Genomic DNA, 21,588 nt, shown 5'->3' with positions numbered 1-21,588 from the left:
TTTTCCGGCATCATTTATTTCATTTGCTTTGAAAAAATAACCCAACACTTCACAGTATTCCTCCCAAGTTTCTGCTTGAATATCAAAAGCGGAGACCGTTCCTACCGTGGCAGCCATACTCTCTTCCAACTGGTAGCTAACTGCAGCTCGTGATTTTGTTGTTTAAACGTCCTGGCAGACTTCTCTTATTCAGGGTCCTGTTTTACCTCGTTGCCAAATGTGATAAATCCAAGTAGTGAGACAAGGAACTCGAAGAGGCGAGGTAGGAGGATTAATACGAGTACTTTATTGAACGACTGCGAGATAACCAGGCAGGCCTGCTTCCAGGCATTGCACCTTTGCTGACTTTAGCAGGATGCTAACCCCTGACCTTAACAGGAAGCAACCCCTGACCTTAGCAGCAGCATTGGCTACAGCACCACCTGGTGGATAACCTTAATCATAACATCCCAGATTACTATAAAAATGCCTACTGTTAACCAGTGTTAAATAGTCTTAACTCCTCCTGTCTCACCCTTGCAGAATAAGCATGAGATACTCCAAGCGTCTACCACTATTTTAAAGCAACTGCACGTGTGGTTAGCGCAAGTGTCTGGCTGCAAAGTCCATCATTACATTCAAGACTTAGCCACATACCAGCAAATCAAAAATAGTATGTCTGCTGCAAATACCGACAGTTTTAGTGCCTTAGGCAAAAACAACTTGCATTTATATAGCGCATTTAACGTGGTAAAATGTCTCGAGTCGCTTCACAGAAGCATAATCAGACAAAAATTTATACCAACCCAAAGGAGATATTAGGACAGGTGACCAAAGCTGGGTCTAAGAAGTATGTTTTAAGGAGCATCTTGGAGGAGAGAGAGGCAAACAGGTTTTAGGGAGGGAATTCCAGAGTTTAGATGGTTGTTGGCACAGCCGCCAATGGTGGGGCGAAAGAAGTGGGGGATGCGCAAGAGACCAGAGTTGGCGGAATGCAGAGTTCTCGGAGGGCTGTAGGGCTGGAAGAGGTTACAGAGATAGGGTGGGGCGAGGCCATGGAGGGATTTGTACATGAGGATGAGAATTTTAAAATCAAAGCATTAGTGCACAATATAGGTCGGTGAGCACAGGTGAATGGGCATGGTGCGAGTTAGGATAGGGGCAGCAGAGTTTTGGATGAGCTCAATTTCTGGAGGGTTGTAAAATGGGAAGCTGGCCAGGAGGGTATTGGAATAGTGACTCATGGTAGGTATTAGTTCTATGGGAGATGGTGATTATTTTGAGAGAGAGATTCTGGACAGTGCACATCAGTCATCTCAGCCATGATGCATACTGTCCAGATTCAACCGAGTCATCAGTTGATGTATGTGTGTGTATGCACACAAATGCACCAAGAGTTGTTTAATATTATTGAAAGTGTGTACCCTAGTCATTATTTCCCTCAGCCTATGATACAGAGGCTAATGTTAGCACTGTTGGCCCCCCATCTCCAACAATTGCCCCAGCCGAGATCAAACTCGGGATCATTGTTTTTCATGTAGTTCATTTGTTCACCAAATCATTTGGCATTAGAGATTCAAATGCTTGGGGTTCGATCCAATTTATATCTGGGAAGGTTCTTTTTAGCACCACTTGGACAGGATGCAAGAAAAAAAACTTGTCCCACAGGCAATCTCTATCTTGCCTCTCTACCACCTTTCTGATCTCCCTATTTAACTGATACCATGGCCAATGCTCCTTTAATGTTGTTCCTCCTTAGCTGTAAAGATAGCATTCTACGTGGCATTTCTTCTGCTTACATTCTTCGAGTCAAGATGCACACTTTCTAACTCAGTTTATTATAACCTCAAAATTGCACAACTCTGGTTCCTTCGGTATTTTCTTCTTTCTACAATCATCAGGCTTTTAAAATACCAAGTTTGTCACTACTTTCATATATATCTCAGGATTACATAGGATATACGGCACAGAAACAGGCTATTCGGCCCAACCAGTCCATGCCGGTGTTTATGCTCCACACGAGCCTCCTTCCGTCTTTCCTCATTTAAATCTATCAGCATAACCCTCTACTCCCTATTCCCTCATATGCTTGTCTAGCCTCCCCTTAAATGCATCTATACTACTCGCTTCAACCACTCCGTGGTAGCGAGTTCCACATTCTCACCACTCTTTAGGTAAAGAAGTTTCTTCTGAATTCCCTATTGGATTTCTTGGTGACTATCTTATATTGATGGCTTCTAGTTATGCTCTTCCCCACAAGTGGAAACTTGTTCCTGGGACTAGGGACAGGGTCACTGGCAAGGCTTGGAAGCTAAGCAGAGCCAGGCCTGGTTAGTACCTGGAGGGGTGACCATCAGGGAAGACCAGGTGCAGAAGGTCATGGAAGGAGCCCCGGGAGGGGTGGCTGGTGAGCAGGCCCGGGCGTTGGGCTGAAGATTGTAGGACAGGAGGAATGGTGGAAATGGAATGGCGGCGCGCACAGACGCAGCGGCTTTGCTTCGCCCAGGACGGTGCTATTTACATTTAATGTTATTTGTACTGGACTCATGGGAGCTTGCAAGATCACATTTTGTTGTACAATGACAAAGTTGAATTATTAATTATTATTATTCTCTCTGTATCCACTCTATCAAAACCTTTCAAAACTTTAAAGACCTCTATTAGGTCACCCCTCAACCTTTTTTTTTAAGAGAAAAGAGACCCAGCCTGTTCATCCTTTCCTGATATGTATACCCTCGCATTTTTGGTATCATCCTTGTAAATCTTCTTTGCACTCTCTCCAGTGCCTCTATATCCTTTTTTATAATATGGCAACCAGAACTGTACGCAGTACTCTAAGTGTGGTCTAACCAAGGTTCGATACAGCATAACTTCCCTACTTTTCAATTCTATACCTCTAGAGATAAACCCTAGTGTTTGGTATGCTTGTTTTATGGCCTTGCTAACCTGTGTCACAACTTTTAGTGATCTGTGTATTTGTACTCCGAGATCCCTTTGTTCCTCTACCCCACCTAGACTCGCACCCTCCAAGTAATAAGTGACCTCCCCATTCTTCCTACCAAAATGTAATACCTCACACTTATCTGTGTTGAACTTCATTTGCCAATTATATGCCCATTCTGCAACTTTATTAACGTCCTCTAGTAATTTGTTGCAGTCCTCCTCAGTATTGACTATACCCCCCAATTTGGTGTCATCCGCAGATTTAGAAATTGTGTTTTTGATTCCAAAGTCTAAATCGTTTATATAAATTGTGAACAGCAGTGGTCCCGGCACTGATCCTTGTGGAACACCACTACCCACCTCCTGCCATTGTGAATAGTTACCCTTTACTCCTACTCTCTGGTTTCTGTCCTGAAGCCAGCCAGCAATCCATTCTGCTACTTGTCCCCTGACTCCGCATTCTCTTCTCTACATTTTTCAACCCGAGTGGTGCTTGCACTATCAATCTTGATCCTTTGCCTAGATTTCCCACAAAAGATAGGTGTCTCACCCACCTGATTTAAAAAATGGAAAAAGTGCATTCTTAAGCTCTCATGTCACACTGAACATCATGGTTTTCACCTGCAGTTTGGGAGGAAGTAATGGAATCAGTCAGGATTCAACTTATACATGCCAACCATCAGCATTTCATACTGACCTAGCATTTTGGGGACCTGCTCTGTGTTTGCGGTCAAGAATCAGTATGGTCCATGCCCTCCTTGCTGAGATGGTGAGCAGACAAATTACAATCAAGTCAGTTTTAATGACATTCTTGACCAGGGAGTAGGAGGCACAAAAGGAGCAGCAGATTGAATTAATTTCTAAATCATTGAAGGTGGGAGGGCAGGTTAAGAAAGCGGTTAACAAAGCATACAGGATCCTGGGCGTCATAAATAGAGGCCTAAGAGTACAAAAGCAAGCAAGTTATGATGAACTTTTTTCAAACACTGGTTCGGCCTCAACTGGAGTATTGTGTCCAATTCTGGGCACCGCACTTTAAAAAGGATGTGAAGGCCTTTGAGAGGGTGCACAAAAGATTTACAAGAATGATTCCAGGGATGAGGGACTTCAGTTACGTGGATAGACTAGAGAAGCTGGGGTTGGTCTCCTTCGAGCAGACAAGGTTGAGAGGAGATTTGATAGAGGTATTGAAAATCATGAGGGGTGTGGACAGAGTAGAGAGAGAGAAACTGTTCCCATTGGTGGAAGGGTTGAGGACCAGAGGACACAGATTTAAGGTGATTGGCAAAAGAATCACAGGCAACATCAGGAAAAGCTTTTTTACGCAGCGAGTGGTTAGGATCTAGAATGTACTGCTTGAAAGGGTGGTGTTGCAGACTCAATTGTGGTTTTCAAAAGGGAATTGGATAAGTATCTGAAGGAAAGAATTTGCAGGGCTACAGGGAAAAGGCAGTGGAGTGGGACTAGCTGAAGTGCTTTTGCAGAGAGCCTGCATGGGCTTGACTGGCCGAATGGCCTCCTTCTGTGCAGTAACCAATCTATCATTAAACCTGCTGATAAGGGTGGTGCTGTTGTTGTTTGGCGAACCGACCTCTACTGTGCGGAAGCTGAACGCCAACTCTCCAACACCTCCTCCTACCTCCGCCTGGACCATGACCCCACTAGCAAACATCAAGCCATTGTTTCCAAGACTGTCACTGACCTCATCTCCTCTGGAGATCTTCCCTCCATGGCCGCCAACCTCATAGTCCCCCAACCCTGCACAGCCCGCTTCTACCTCCTTCCCAAGATCCACAAACAGGACTGCCCTGGTAAACCCATCGTTTCAGCCTGTTCTTGCCCCACGGAACTTATCTCTTCCTATCTCGACTCTTTTTTCTCCCCTTGTCCAGTCTCTTCCCACCTACATTCGTGACTCTTCCGACGCCCTCCGTCACTTTAACAGTTTCCAGTTTCCTGGCCCCCAACCGTCTCCTTTTCACTATGGACGTCCAATCCCTCTACACCTCCATCCCCCACCAGGATGGCCTGAGGGCGCTCTGCTTCTTCCTTGAACAGAGGCCCAACCAGTCCCCATCCACCACCACCCTCCTCCGCCTGGCTGAACTTGTTCTCACATTGAACAACTTCTCCTCTGACTCCACTCACTTCCTCCAAATTAAAGGTGTTGCTATGGGAACCCACATGGGCCCTAGCCATGCCTGCCTGTTCATGGGATATGTGGAACATTCTTTGTTCCAGTCCTACTCCGGTCCCCTCCCTCACCTCTTTTTCCGGTACATTGATGACTGTATCGGTGCCGTTTCCTGCTCTCACCCTGAACTAGATAAGTTCATTCACTTTACTTCCAATTTCCACCCTTCCCTCACATGGTCCATCTCCGACTCTTCCCTTCCCTTCCTTGACTTCTCCGTCTCCATTTCTGGCGATCGGCTTTCGACAAACATCCACTACAAGCCCACCGACTCCCACAGCTACCTGGACTACACTTCCTCCCACCCCGTATCCTGTAAGGACTCTATTCCATTCTCCCAGTTTCTCCATCTCCGCCGCGTCTGTTCTGACGATGCCACCTTCCATACCAGTGCTTCCAACATGTCTTCCTTTTTCCTCAACCGAGGATTTCCCTCTACTGTGGTTGACACAGCCCTTGACCATGTCCGTTCCATTTCCCGCACTTCTGCTCTCACCCCTTCCCCTCCCAGAACCACGATAGGGTTCCCCTTGTCCTCACCTTACCAGCCTCCACATTCAACGGATCATCCTCCACCATTTCCGCCACCTCCAACGTGATCCCACCGCCAAACACATCTTCCCCTCACCTCCCCTTTCAGCATTCCGAAGGGACCGCTCCCTCCGTGCCATCCTGGTCCACTCCTCATTCACCCTAACAGCCCTTCTTCTTCACCTGGCACCTTCCCGTGCAAGCGCAGGAGATGCAACACGTGCCCCTTTACCTCCTCCCTTCCCACTGTCCAGGGCCCCAAACACCCCTTCCAGGTGAAACAGCAATTTACTTGTACTTCTTGCAATTTAGTATACTGTATTCACTGCTCACGATGCGGTCTCCTCTACATTGGGGAGACCAAACTCAGATTGGGCGACCACTTTGCAGAACACCTCCGTTCAGTCCGTAAGAGTGACCCTGAGCTTCCGGTCGCCTGTCACTTTAATTCTCCGCTTCATTCCCACTCTGATCTTTCTGTCCTCGGCCTATTACATTGTTCCAATGAAGCACAACGTAAGCTCGAGGAACAGCACCTCATCTTTCGATTAAGCACTTTACAGCCTTCCGGACTCCATATCGAGTTCAACAATTTTAGATAATAATCCCTGCCCCCATTTTTCATGCTGTATGATTTTGCCATTCCCATTTGCAACATTTTCACAGTATGTTCTTTCAATTCCTTCCTCCCCTCCTAACCACCGCCTCCCCCCCGTCTCTGCACCTGCTTAATATGTTACATCTCCAGCTTTTTCCAGTTCTGATGAAGGGTCCCAGACCTGAACCGTTAACTCTGTTTCTCTCTCCACAGATGCTGCCTGGCCTGCTGAGTATTTCCTGCATTTTCTGTTGTTATTTATGATTCTATGATTCATTCCTTAGCTCCTGAAAGAACTCGAACAACCAAAGTGTCAGAGACATTGACCCCTCTGTCCTTGCAAACAACGGCACCATCTCCAACTTCCCATTCCTCTCAAGTCCTTGGGTGCGCTGTCACCTCCAAAAAAGGTGCCCATTTCTCCTGCAATTGCATTTGAATCTCTCCAATCAGGTTTACGCCTCTCCAGAAATGGTTCTAACCAAAATCAGACAACATTCTCTGTGACTGTGGTCCTGCTGCATTATGCCTCCCCACCACCTCAACCTCCCTGCAGCCTTTGACATGGTTGACCACTCCTTCCTCATCCAACGCCCCTCCTCCGTTGTCCAGTTTAGTGGGACTGCTCCCGTATGGTTACACTCTTGCCTATCTGTTCATAGCCATAGCAACTCCAATAATGGCTTCTCTTTCTGTCCAGCTACCCCCAACAAGACCCATCTTTGGCACCCCCCCTCCTCTTCATCTACGCCCCCCCCTTCCTCTTCATCTACATGCTGCTCCTTGGCAACAGCACTTGCAAACATGGGTTAGCTTCCACATGTCGCTGATGACATCCAGCTCTACTTCTCTTGACCCTTCCATTGCCTCTGTGCAGTCAAATTGCCACATAGACCCCATTCAGTCTTGGATGAGCTACAATTTCCTCCAACTGAACATTGAGAAAAACAAAGCCATTATCTTGGAGTCCTGCAATAAAGTTTATACTCCTGCCACTGACTCTAACCCTCTTCTGGGGAACCAAGAGTCTAATGAGGGTGAGGAATTTAACGTAATTAATATAAGTAGAGGAAAAAGTACGAGAGAAACTAATGGGACTAAAAGCCAACAAATCCCCTGGACCTGACGGCCTACATCCTAGGGTTCTGAAAGAGGTGGCTGAAGAGATAGTGGATGCATTGGTTTTGATCTTCCAAAATTCCTTAGATTCTAGAATGGTCCCAGCGGAGGGAGAGAAAAAACAAGGAACTACAGGCCAGTTAGCCTGACATCAGTCGTCGGGAAAATGCTGGAATCCATTGTTAAGGAAGTGGTATCAAGTCACTTAGAAAATCATAATATGATTAGGCAGAGTCAACATGGTTTTATGAAAGGGAAATCGTGGTTGACAAATTTATTAGAGTTTTTTGAGGATGTAACTAGCAGGATAGATAAAAGGGAACCAGTGGATGTAGTATATTTGGATTTCCAAAAGGTTATTACACAAGATTAGGGCTCATGGGGTTGGGGGTAATATAGTAGCATGGATAGAGAATTGGTTAACGGACAGAAAACAGAGAGTAGGGATAAACTGATCTTTTTCAGGTTGGCAGGCTGTAACTAGTGGGGTGCCGCAAGGATGAGTGTTGGGACCTCAGCTATTTACAATTTATATTAATGACCTAGGTGAAGGGACCGAGTGTAATGTATCCAAGTTTGCTGATGATACAAAGCTAGGTGGGACAGTAAGCTGTGAGGAGAACACAGAGTCTGCAAAGGGATATAGATAGACTAAGTGAGTGGGCAGTAAGGTGGCAGATGGAGTATAATGTAGGGAAATGTGAGGTTATTCACTTTGGTAGGTAGAATAGAAAAACAGAATATTTTTTTAAATAGTGAGAAACTTTCAAATGTTGGTGTTTTGGGTGTCCTCGTGCAAGAAACATAGAAAGCTAGCATGCAGGTACAGCAAGCAATTAGGAAGGCAAATGGCATGTTGGCCTTTATTGCAAGGGGGTTGGAGTATAAGAGTAAGGAAGTCTTGCTACAAATTTACAGGGCCTTGGTGAGACCACACCTGGAGTACTGGGCACAGTTTTGGTCTCCTTATCTAAGAAAGGATATACTTGCCTTGGAAGGTTCACTAGATAGATTGATTCCTGGGAAGAGAGGGCTGTCCTATGATGAGAGATTGTGTAGAATGGGCCTATACTCTCTGGAGTTTAGAAGAATGAGAGGTGATCTCATTGAAACATATAAGATTCTGAAGGGGATTGACAGGGTAGATGCTGAGAGGTTGTTTCCCCTGGCTGGAGGGTCTAGAACTAGGGGGCATAGTCTCAGGATAAGGGGTAGGCCATTTAAGACTGAGATGAGGAGGAATTTCTTCACTCGGAGGGTTGTGAATCTTTGGAATTCTCTGCCCCAGAGGGCTGTGAATGCTGAGTCTTTTGAGTGTATTCAAGGCTGAGATAGATAGATTTTTGGACTCTAGGGGAATCAAGGGATATGGAGGTCGGGCAGGAAAGTGGAGTTGAGGTCGATGATCAGCCATGATCTTATTGAATGGCGGAGCAGGCTCGAGAGGCTGTATGGCCTACTCCTGCTCTTATTTCTTATGTTCTCAAGCCACTGACTCAGGCCGAACCAGACAATTTGCAACCTCAGTATCCTATTCAACCCTAAGTTGAGCTTCCGACTCCATATTTTCTCCGTCACAAAGACTGGCTACTTTCACCTCCATAACATCTCGTTCTTTTGCCCAATCATCAGCTCTCCGTTGCTAACCACACCACCCAAATTCTCCAGCCTCTGGCCACTTCTGCATACCCACCTCACTTTACCCCACCACTGGCAACCATGTTTTCAGCTACCTATGCCCCCACGCTCTGGAACTCCCCTTCTAAATAAAACCCTCCCCCTTTAAAACCCACTTTAAAACCCACTTCTTTGGCCAAGCTTTGGTCACTGTTCCTAATATCTCCTTTTTTGGCCAGCTGTAACAAAGGAATGACCTGTTTATTGCTTTTGAGGTTTGCCAAACAGTGTGTGTACTGAAGTGGATTTGTAATCAATCTAACCATTTAAAAAAAAAATCTCACTGCTGCCAATGTGAAGTTGACCATCAAACTAGACATAGGATCCTAGAGCCTGGGAAATAAATGAGATTGCAGAAGAATAAGTTATAAAGTTTTTCAAAATAAAAAAAGTAGTCACTCGTATAATATTAGATTTCATCTTTGGGAAACTGTTTGGAATCAGCTAAAAGTGTCTTGTACAATGTTTACTTTGTCATTCAACCAGCTCTCCTACTCTTAATACAAAACACAGTGGCATTTTATTATAAACACTAGATCAGACAATTTAAGTCTTGTGGTAAACCACTTTTGTCGTTCACTATCGTTACACTATAGTTATCACTGTTATATCGTTATCACTGTTCACACTGTTGTATCACTATACGAGGTCGCCTCTTGTCACGCTGTTATACCTGGGCTGAACACTGCTGACTCCGCCCATGGCTCCACCTACCTGCCCAGGTATAAAGGTGGTCGACTGGCTGGTATTCCTCCTTGTTGGATCCGATCACCCACGAGGGTGGGCTCTGTTATTTAGCCAATAAAAACCTATAGTTACTTTCTTAACTCGTCGCTTTTCATTGGGTGAATTGATAGGTATATCAATTTTATTGGCTAAATTTTAAAATGTCGACACTTGAGCAGTCAAACGACCAGCCAAACGACCAGCCAAGTGACCAGCCAGACGCCCAGCTACAACAGCCACAGCAGCCGGCCTGGCTGCAAGCCCTCAGACCACCGTACCTGGACCTAAACCCACAGGCAGCAAACTCAGCCCTCGACTTCGAACACTGGCTGAGCTGCTTCGAAGCCTACCTGGGAGAATCCGGCGTGCCTCAGAAATCCATGCTAAGAGTTCTGAACGCCCAAGTGAGCCCTAAAGTATTCGCACTCATCCGGGACCTTAAAACATACGAGGACGCCATCAACCGGCTGAAAAGACAGTACCAAACCCCGGTAAATTCCATGTATGCCAGACACCTCCTAAGATCCCGCCCGCAACAGCCAGGAGAGCCCGTGGAGGAATTTTTACGGGTGCTACAAGCACTCGGCAGAGACTGTAACTTTAAAGCGGTAACGGTGGCAGAAAATACTGAAGACAATGTCCGCGATGCCTTCGTGAAAGGCCTGCGGTCCGACTACTCACGGCAAAGACTACTGGAAGCAAGGGTCCTCGACCTGGACAAAGCTGCAGCCCTCGCTCTCTCTCTAGAGGTGGCCCATCGGGACCTCGAGGCATACTCAAGGTACTGTAACTCGCGACCCTGGGACTTGGGACCGACCCCGACCGCGATACCCCCCGCTGCAACCCCCCTGGGACCTACCTCAGCGTCGGTGTCCCGGACCCGATCGAGACCGCCACCCCCGGTACCGGCTCCGACATCGGACCCCCGCGATCGGGCCGCCGGCTGCTTCTTCTGCGGCCAGGCGAAACACCCGAGGTCGCGCTGCCCAGCCAGGAACTCTACCTGCTCAAACTGCATGAAGAAAGGCCACTTCGCTAAGGCCTGCAGAGGTGGATCATCAGAGGCCAGCAGTGCCTCATGCGAGCTGTGGGGGCGGCCATCTTCCTTCAAGGCAACAGAGGCCAGCATCCCCACATGCGAGTCATGGGGCGGCCATCTTTGATACAGGCAACCGACACCAGCAGTGCCTCATGTGAGTTACGGGGGCAGCCATCTTCTCCGCCATTTTGTCCAACCTCGTGGGAGACGCCATTTTACCCACCACGCTCGACCGCCACCGTGCCTCTAGACCCGACTACCGCCTCACCCGCAGACTACAGCAACTCGCTCAGCTATACATTAGCCTCCGTCTCACTGGACCAAACCCGCCCGCATCACCTGTCCAAGTCCATGATGGACATCAAAGTAAACGGCCACGCCACGACCTGCCTGTTCGACAGCGGAAGCACGGAGAGTTTCATCCACCCAGACACGGTGAGCCACTACTCCCTCCCTGTCCTGCCAACGTGCAACCGGATCTCGATGGCATCGAGATCCCACGCCACAGACATCAGCGGCTACTGTGTTGTGACCCTATCGGTTAAGGGTACGGAGTATAAAAATTTTAAGCTCCTCGTCCTTCCCCCAGCTATGCGCCGCCGTCCTAATAGGGCTAGACTTCCAATCCCACCTCCAAAGCGTCACGCTAGCATATGGCGGACCCCTCCCCCCACTCACAGTCGACAACCAACAGATTTTAAACCACCCACCGCGTAACACCTGCGGCCTATCCACCCTCAAGGTCCCGCCACCTTCCCTGTTCGCTAACCTCACCCCCGACTGCAAACCCGTCGCGACCAAGAGCAGGCGGTACAGCGCCGGGGACAGAGCTTTCATTAGCTCTGAGGTGCAGCGTCTCCTGAAGGAGGGCATCATCGAAGGGAGCACCAGCCCCTGGCGTGCCCAGGTCGTGGTAGTTAAGACGGGCAATAAGAACCGCCTGGTCATTGACTACAGCCAAACCATAAACAGGTACACCCAGCTGGACGCATACCCCCTTCCCCGCATATCTGATATGGTCAATCAGATCGCACAATACCGAGTATTCTCTACCATCGACCTTAAGTCGGCCTACCACCAACTCCCTATCCGCCCTGAGGACCGCCAGTATACCGCCTTCGAGGCGAATGGCCGCCTCTACCACTTCCTTAGGGTCCCCTTCGGCGTCACCAACGGGGTTTCGGTCTTCCAAAGGGAGATGGACCGGATGGTTGACCAGAACGGGCTACACGCCACGTTCCCCTACCTAGATAACGTCACCATCTGCGGCCGCGACCGGCAGGACCATGACGTTAATCTGGAGAGATTCCTCCGTACGGCCCAACGGCTGAACCTCACCTATAATAAGGAGAAATGTGTGTTTAACACCTCGCGCCTTGCCATCCTCGGCTGTGTAGTAGAGAACGGAGTCATCGGCCCCGACCCCGAAAGAATGCGTCCCCTCATGGAGCTACCCCTCCCCCACTGTCCAAAGGCTCTGAAGAGAACCCTGGGGCTCTTCGCCTACTATGCCCAATGGGTGCCCAATTATGCGGACAAAGCCAGACCCCTCATGAAGTCCACATCCTTCCCCCTTACGGAGGAAGCATGCGCAGCCTTCTCCCTCATTAAGGGAGACATCGCCAAGGCCACAATGCACGCAGTGGACGAGTCCATCCCCTTCCAAGTGGAGAGCGATGCATCCGACTTCGCCCTAGCCGCTACCCTTAACCAGGAGGGGAGACCAGTGGCCTTCTTCTCAAGGACCCTACAGGGCCCTGAGATCCGACACTCGTCGGTCGAGAAGGAGGCCCAAGCGATTGTGATGGCGGTACGACGCTGGAGGCATTACCTGGCAGGCAAACGATTTACCCTCCTCACCGACCAGCGTTCGGTCGCTTTTATGTTTAATAACAAGCTGAGGGGCAAAATCAAGAATGACAAGATATTGAGGTGGAGAATCGAACTATCCACCTATGATTATGATATCTTGTACCGGCCAGGTAAGCTGAACGATCCCCCTGATGCTCTGTCACGAATTACATGCGCCAGCGCGCAGTGATAGACTTCAGACCCTCCACAACGACCTCTGCCACCCCGGGGTCACCAGACTTTACCACTTCATTAAGGCCCGCAACCTGCCATACTCCATCGAGGAGGTCAGGACCATGACCAGGAACTGCCAGACCTGTGCCGAGTGCAAACCGCACTTCTTTAGGCCGGACAGAGCAAGCCTGATCAAGGCCACCCGCCCCTTCGAGCGCCTGAGCATCGACTTTAAGGGGCCCCTCCCGTCCTCTGACCGTAATGTGTACTTCCTCAACATCGTTGATGAGTACTCCCGTTTCCCCTTTGCCTTCCCCTGCCCAGATATGACCAGTACCACGGTCATTAAATGCCTGAACGACCTCTTCGCCTTGTTCGGGTTCCCAAACTATATACATAGTGACCGGGGCTCCTTCTTCATGAGCGAGGAACTCCGTCAGTTCCTACTAGCGAGAGGTATTGCTGCAAGCAGGACCACCAGCTACAACCCCCGAGGGAACGGCCAGGTGGAAAGAGAGAACGCGACGGTATGGAAGGCCGTCCTCTTAGCCTTAAAGTCTAAGGGCCTCCCAACCTCCCGCTGGCAGGAAGTCCTCCCGGCAGCGCTGCATTCCATCCGGTCACTACTCTGCACTGCCATTAACGCCACCCCCCATGAACGAATGTTTGCTTTCCCCAGGAAGTCGACTACGGGAACCACACTACCAACCTGGCTGACCTCCCCGGGGCCCGTCCTGCTGCAAAAGCACGTGAGGGCCCATAAAACGGACCCCCTGGTCGAGAAGGTGAACCTCCTGCACGCCAACCCCCAGTACGCCTATGTGGCTTACCCAGACGGGCGGGAGGACACAGTCTCCTTACGGGACCTCGCACCCTCGGGCATTCCGGAGACACCACCTTTACCCCCCCCCCACCCCCCCGCCAATTCCAGCTCAGGTAGACGGCACGCCGGAACCCCACGAGCCTTCGCCGACCACGCAGACACCAGCATCAACACCGGAGAATGCAACACCGCCGCTGCGACAATCAGAAAGGCTTACGAGGCCTCCGGACAGACTGACTTACCAGAACTGGTAGTACACTTCACCCCGCCGGACTCAAATCTAAACACGGGGTGAATGTGGTAAACCACTTTTGTCGTTCACTATCGTTACACTATAGTTATCACTGTTATATCGTTATCACTGTTCACACTGTTGTATCACTATACGAGGTTGCCTCTTGTCACGCTGTTATACCTGGGCTGAACACTGCTGGCTCCGCCCATGGCTCCACCTACCTGCCCAGGTATAAAGGTGGTCGACTGGCTGGTATTCCTCCTTGTTGGATCCGATCACCCACGAGGGTGGGCTCTGTTATTTAGCCAATAAAAACCTATAGTTACTTTCTTAACTCGTCGCTTTTCATTGGATGAATTGATAGGTATATCAAGTCTGTTCTCAGTCTGTTGAGATGTATGGGTCAATTAATCCTGTAGAAGCAGTTTGACTTGTATCCCCTCCCTAGCCATGGTGTCGAGCTGAATCAGACCATTCGCAGACTCGGCATCCTATTTGACCCTGATCTAAGCTTCTGACTCTATATCCTCTCCATCATAAAGACCACCTACTTCCAACTCCGTAATGTTTCCCGTCCCTGCCCTTGCCATCTGCTGCTGAAACCCTCACTCCTGCTTTTGTTACCTCCAGACTCGACTATTCCAATGCTTCCTGGACAGCCTCTCATCTTCCACCCTCCATAAACATATGTTCACCCAAAACTCTTCTGCCCGCATCCCTCCAAGGCCTCGCCCCTTCCCATCTAACCTTTTCTAGCTGTAGGAGCCTCCAGTAAATCTGCATTCCTGCAACTCTGGCTTCTTGTGGAAACCCCACTTCCTTTGCCCCACCATGCCTTCAGCCGTATCGGCCTTAAGCTCTGGAATTACCTCCTTAAACCTCACCACCTTTCTCTCTCTCCCTCCAAGATTTTCCTTAAAACTTACCTTTTTGACCAAGCTTTGTCACCTGTCCTAATGTCTCCTTCATTGGCTCGGTATCAATTTTTGTCTGATTATGCTCCTGTTGGGACGTTTTACTACATTAAAGGCACTATATAAATGCAAGTTGTTTTTATTTTAGAAGCATGGGCTTTGAGTATAACATTTTTTCATGCCAATCAGATTGTGTTTCTATTAATCTACTAACTGGGATGGTTACGATGGCCCGGTTTTGCAGTCAGCGGCGAAGTGATGCCGCTCGCTGCTGCCCGCAAACATTTAGTGGGTTCTGTGCCATGGATTCCACCTTTCCTGACATTAATGGTGCCATCAATAGGGGATCTCTGGCGTCCAGCAACAGTGATGTCATCAAGCAGGCTAAGCAGCCAATTACATTGAACAATTCTCAGACAGCAAACCAGAAGTCTTCTGCGACCGGAGGGACTAAAGTGCATCATCACCCCCGGGTATAGCTATTTAATTTAATTTGTTAAGTTTCCTTTAAACTTTTTTGTTAAGCTAAGAGTTTTTATTGGTTGTGCCCCTTTAAAAAGGGGGCACATGCTTGACTTTTAATAGGCAACTGCCTGTAACAAGAGTCAGCAAACCAGAATTAACAAACAGGTTTTATCATTCACTCTTTATAATTTTACAGAAAGCAAAAATATAGATTGGGACATACACATGGGATTAAGGTAAAAGCTGAAATATCAACAAACTTAAAAAGAAATTAATTATTTTAAAAATCTATGGAATTTTTAACATGGAATCTAGAAATTTGACATTCCACAAATATAAAATTAGTTTGTCAGGGCCAGAGAGGTTGTTCAGCAGTAATTATGACTTAGTACGCTGTTTAAAAACTCAGTTACACCTCATTCAACAATGGTTTTTGCAGCGAGAATAGAGTGTAAAAAGTGGAAGTTCATGACAATTTAGTGATTTTAATTGATTTCCATCTGTAATGAACTATAACAGCGCTCCCTGGGTAGGAGCAAGGTATCACTGACAGCCACTTAAGGATTTCCGCATTTAAATGCGCATGTGCAGATTCCAGAAGTTGCTGTCAGTTTCACACAGTAACGACGACAAACGCTGACAGTTTCGCCGTCATTACAACCGTAAATTCCGGGCCATAGTATTTTATTCCCTCTTTTATAAATCATGGTGATTTTTCTATGAATTTGCACCTATGGACAGTTGAAAGAAGCAGTTCTGGAATAGTATAATTGCAAAATACTGCGGATGCTGGAAATCTGAAATAACAACAGAAAATGCTGGAAATAGTGTTCAGGATCCTCCTGTTGTGAAACCTGTCCCATTTATAGTACAGAGCAGAGGTAGCCAGAACAGAAAAACTTGCTCATGCACAGCTCCATTAACACCTCCCGAATGCCCTCAACCACATACTTTGCTCCTGAACAAAAAATTCCATACGGGAGTACTTACCCGAGATGCCCTGCAATACCGTAACCAAATGGCTATTTTGCGTGCACGAGAACAAAGCATATCAGCCGGCTGTTTGACCATGAGGGTGGCGGAAAGAGGTACAAGCAAGCTAAGTCAACATCCGAGATGACCCAGGATTTGGTCTTCCAGTACAAGCCAAGAGATAACAAATCAGGAGTGGGAGCTCTGGCTGAAATGCAAGAAGAATTGAATACTTAAGATCCTCTTGCTTTATGCCCTTAATTCTTTTGAAAATGGGCCCATCAATTAATTGCGTTCAAAGCAACAATACTGCTTTGGCCCATGACAGTAGTGCAGATTCTGTTAACAATATTAGTATTTCCCAGCTTATATAGTGACACTTAAGTACTGATTTATAATGCAACTTAGGACCAGGAAAAATCATCATACAACCAAATTCTATTATTATATTAATATGAGAAGGTAAACATGTATTGTTTGGAATCTTAAGTTTGTTTAACATTTCAGTGGCTATCAAGCAAGGGATTGCAGCCACTGATGACCAGCTCACAAACGAAAATGCACAATCTAAATTAAACAATTGTCAGGATTGCTCAATAGTAGCACTTTCACCTGTGAATCCAAAGGTTGAGTTCAGGTACTCCAGGATTTGAGCAGATAATCTAGGCTGACAGTAGAACACAGTACTGAAGAAATGTTACATTGGGCATTAATCCAGGCCTGTCCTCCTATTCAAGTGGACATAAAGATGCCACGACACTTTTTCTGAAAAAGCGCAAGCAGGAGTCCCAATGTCCTGGCAAACATTCATTGCTTGACTACCACCACCAAAACCGATTAAACCAGATTGCTGTGCACAATGTGGCTGTTGCTCGTGCATACAACAGAACAGTAACTACACTTCAAAAATAATTAATTGCTGTGAAATTATTTGGGATGTCTACAGGACATAAAAAGCATTATATAATTACAAGTTCTAATGTATCCGATTCCATGCAAGTAGTTATTAGGCAAGAGTAAGAGTGCACAACAGACTTGACGATAGAATCTGGTTAGACAATGCTTTACTCTGTTCTCTCTAACTAACCATTATAAATCAGTACTCAAAGATCATCAAGTAAATAAATGAGTAAAAAGTTCTGACGAAAGGTCATCGACCTGAAATTTTAACTCTGTTTCTCTCACCACAGATGCTACCCGACCTGAGTATTTCCAACATTTTCTGTTTTTATTTCAGAGTACATCTCTTGTCAACTGCAGGACAGTAGGAACAATATACCTAAAGCTACTACCCTGTGCACTCTATTATCTCACACAACATTGAAAGCTATTACCCTGTGCACCCTATTACCTCGCACAACATTGAAACCCTCAAACACCTCTTTCCCTTACCCTGCAAGATAAAGAATGATCAAGATACCCACAAAATAAGTTACTGAAGCTTTACAACTCCAGTTGTTGGAACCATCATTTAATGGGATATAGTGTGTCCATTTTGCTACTCATCATGCCACGTGGGAAGAGTCCTGGTAATTTTTAAATTCTCATGTTTTCAAATCCCTCCATGGCCTCACCCCTCCCAATTTCTGTAACTTCCTCTAGCCTTACAACTCAGATCTCCACGCTTCTCCAATTCTGGCCTCTTGCGCATCCCCGATTTTAATCACTCCACCATTGGTGGCTGTGCCTTCAGCTGCCTAGGCCCATAGATCTGGAATTCCCTCGCTAAGCCGCTCCCTCTCCTCCATTAAGATGCGCCTTAAAACTTACCTCTTTGTCCAAGCTTTTGATCTCCTTATTTGGTTCGGTGTCGGCGCTCCTGTGAAGCACCTTGGGACATTTTACTACTTTAAAGGCACTATATAAATGCAAGTAGATGTTGGTACCTGCCGTCCACATAACATGGGCTCAAAACCACAGTTGTTCGATAACTGACCAGTGATTATCCTTGGGGGGGGGGGGGGGGGGGGGAAGAAACGAGATAAACAGCATCTGTTTAGGGTTGAATTGGCTCCAAAATAAAATGTAAGACAATGAGATACAAGGGCAATCGATTATTTGTTACAGACTTGGTAATCTGATAATTGAGCCAGGTATTTCCACATACTACAGGCCACTGTTGATGACTGACCAACAGGCTTGCATTACAGACGGGGCCTGGAGGGGTAGACACATCAGTAAGAGTTCTCTCTGATTGGCTCCAAATAGCTATACAAATCAGTGCACCAACAGGTAGGGCGCTTCTACCTCCTTCCCAAGATCCACAAACAGGACTGCCCTGGTAGACCCATCGTTTCAGCCTGTTCTTACCCCACAGAACTTATCTCTTCCTATCTCAACTCTATTTTTTCTTCCCTTGTCCAGTCTCTTCCCACCTACATCCGCGACTCTTCCGACACCCTCCGTCACTTTTACAGTGTCCAGTTTCCTGGCCCCAACCGTCTCCTTTTCACTATGGACGTCCAATCCCTCTACACCTCCATCCCCACCAGGATGGCCTGAGGGTGCTCCGCATCTTCCTTGAACAGAAGCCCAACCAGTCCCCATCCACCACCACCCTCCTTCGCCTGGCTGAACGTGTTCTCACATTGAACAACTTCTCCTTTGACTCCACTCACTTCCTCCAAATCAAAGGTGTTGCTATGGGAACCCGCATAAGTCCTATCAATGCTTGCCTTTTCGTGGAATATGTGGAACATTCTTTGTTCCAGTCCTACTCAGGTCCCCTCTCTCACCTCTTTTTCCAGTACATTGATGACTGCATCGGTGCCGTTTCCTGCTCGCGCCCTGAACTAGAAAATTTCATTTCCTTTGCTTCCAATTTCCACCCTTCCCTCACCTTAACATGATCCATCTCCGACTCTTCCCTTCCCTTCCTCGACTTCTCTGTCTCCATCTCTGGGGATAGGCTATTGACAAACATTCACTACAAGCCCACTGACTCCCACAGCTACCTGGACTACACTGCCTCCCACCCCGCTTACTGTAAGGACTCTATCCCATTCTCCCAGTTTCTCCGTCGCATCTGCTCGGACGATGCCACCTTCTGTACTAGTGCTTCAGACATATTTTCCTTTTTCCTCAACCGAGGATTCCCCTCTACTGTGGTTGACACAGCCCTTGACCTTGTCCGTTCTATTTCCTGCATTTCTGCCCTCACCCCTTCCCCTGCCTCCCGGAACCACGATAGGGTTCCCCTTGTCCTCACCTTTCACCCCACCAGCCTCCACATTCAACGGATCACCCTCCACCATTTCCGCCACCTCCAACGTGATCCCACCACCAAACACATCTTCCCCTCACCTCCCCTTTCAGCATTCCGAAGGGACCGCTCCCGTCGCGACAATTTCAGACCATAACCTCTGCCCCTATCTTTTTTTCCCCCATTTTATTTTCTCTCTCACATGGCAGCTGTCAATCATTCTGCCATTGCCATTTACACTTCTAGAGTCATCTTTTGTTTCTTAACTTGTTCCATTACCATCTTCTTTTGCCTTGCACCATCATCCCTTTCGTCTCTTAATCTCTCCTGCCTTCCATCCTATCACAGACCTTCCCTTTTGTTCTTTCCTCCCCTCCCACTACACTTGCTTAAAAACCTGTTCCATCTCCAACTTTTTCCAGTTCTGACGAAGGGTCATCGACCTGAAACGTTAACTCTGTTTCTCTCTCCACAGATGCTGCCTGACCTGCTGAGCGTTTCCAGCATTTTCTGTTGTTGTAACAGGTACAGCGATCCTGGCTGTACTGTAGCAGCAAGTTTACTTGCACTGGTAAGCTTCGCGGTTTTAACTGGATAAGCTCCAACAAAACAATTGCACGCACTTCATGCCCAAGGTTTGAGCTCTCTCCATTTGCACCTAAACTTCAGAGGTGGGTTAATGACGGGAGGGCGGGGGGGGAGATACCCTCACATTGAGAGAATGCACTCTGTATGGGGCGAGCAAATCCAACCTGTATAGAGGTTTGCGACACTTACGCATAATGATGGGTGTCCACAGAAAAACAAAGCGGCCTGCTCTGTGGCCCCAGACTCTCGCCTCGCCCCCATTGACCCACGGGTGTTCCATTCACACCTACAGCCGGAAGTCAACTTTGAGTGACACTGGAATCGGCCAATCGGCTGATTGTATCAGCGCAGCCGCGGAGCCAATGGCGGCGCGATTTCCGCTGCCTGCCTGGATGGGCGGGTGACGTTGTGACGTTCCAGCTCTCGATGCTTGGGGTTTGCAGCGAAGGGTGGTGATTTGTGTCGAGGCCGGAGAGATGCCGGGGATCGAGAAACTGCCGATCGAGGAGACTCTGGAAGACAGTCCGCAGGTACAAGCAGAGAGAGAATCAGTCAGGCAGGCGGCCGTGAAGCCGTGCTCCGGCCTAGGCGGACTGCTGCCACTTGTAGGTGTCGATGCAGCAGCCACTTTACTGAGTTGTATAGAGACTGGGAGCAGCCCGGGCACCGGCCCATTAACCAGTAAACAATGTTAGACTCGGGTGAGCTGATTAAAGCCACTTGTTTTGTGACTGACGGGCAGCAATGCCTGGGGTGAAATTTTACTGGGATTAGTGGAGACAAACATCAGTGAGACTTAAGACTGGTTTCGTGGAGCTTGCACCTTAATAAATCTAAAGCCAACATTTACCTAAACGATCTCTGGACAATTCTCCAGTCTTTTTTTTCTGTTTAGTGTGCTACAAGAGGACACCCATGAGCTAAAGTTTACTGTAAAAGTCAGTCGAAGCACTCTCGCCCCTGAGTCAGAAGGTTCAAGTTCAACTCCGCGGATCTAGGCTGACACCCCAGTCTTTCGGATGAGACATTAAACTGCTTTATTTGAAATCACAAGCTTTCGGAGCGCTGCTCCTTCGTCAGGTGAAGTGAGCAGCGCTCCGAAAGCTTGTGATTTCAAATAAAGCTGTTGGACTATAACCTGGTGTTGTGTGACTTCTCACATTTGTCCACCCCAGTCCAACACCGGCATCTCCACATCATGGTTTCTACAGTAAGCAACAGTAGAACTACATATTTGTACTGTAAGGAAGGCTTCAGCTTATCGTCAGGTGGTTCAGATGCATAAGTTGTTGAATAGTGTATTTGCTGTGTAGTATTTCACATAGGATATACGGCACAGAAACAGGCCATTCGGCCCAACCATGCTGGTGTTTATACTTCTTTCAAGCCTCCTCCCGTCTTTCCTCATCTAAATCTATCCGCATAACCCTCTATTCCCTTCTCCCTCATAGGTTTGTCCAGCCTCCCCTTAACATAAGAACATAAGAAATAGGAGCAGGAGTAGGCCAATCGGCCCCTCGAGCCTGCTCCGCCATTCAATAAGATCATGGCTGATCTG

General features: G+C 47.7%; 2 protein-coding genes across 2 annotated transcripts in view; one reads left to right on the top strand and one right to left on the bottom strand.

The window, feature by feature from the left end:
• hesx1 (HESX homeobox 1) overlaps nt 1–20,405 on the bottom strand; it is a 30,299-nt gene extending 9,894 nt beyond the window's left edge. Inside the window, exon 1 of the mRNA XM_086001615.1 lies at nt 20,220–20,405. Within this exon, the coding sequence (XP_085857741.1) occupies nt 20,220–20,310 (91 nt within the window). The 5' untranslated portion in view covers nt 20,311–20,405. The remainder of the gene's footprint in view (nt 1–20,219) is intronic.
• Nucleotides 20,401–21,588, top strand: part of appl1 (adaptor protein, phosphotyrosine interaction, PH domain and leucine zipper containing 1) — an 80,041-nt gene continuing 78,853 nt past the window's right edge. The window contains 1 exon segment of the mRNA XM_086001603.1: nt 20,401–20,560. Coding sequence (XP_085857729.1) covers nt 20,507–20,560 — 54 coding nt within the window. The 5' untranslated portion in view covers nt 20,401–20,506.

Source organism: Somniosus microcephalus, chromosome 11, assembly GCF_052327205.1.
Source record: "Somniosus microcephalus isolate GS21.2 chromosome 11, FLI_Smic_1.0, whole genome shotgun sequence".
Lineage (NCBI taxonomy): Eukaryota > Metazoa > Chordata > Chondrichthyes > Squaliformes > Somniosidae > Somniosus > Somniosus microcephalus.
Note: the sequence above shows the minus strand (reverse complement) of the source record. Positions and strands in the feature narration are given on the sequence as shown.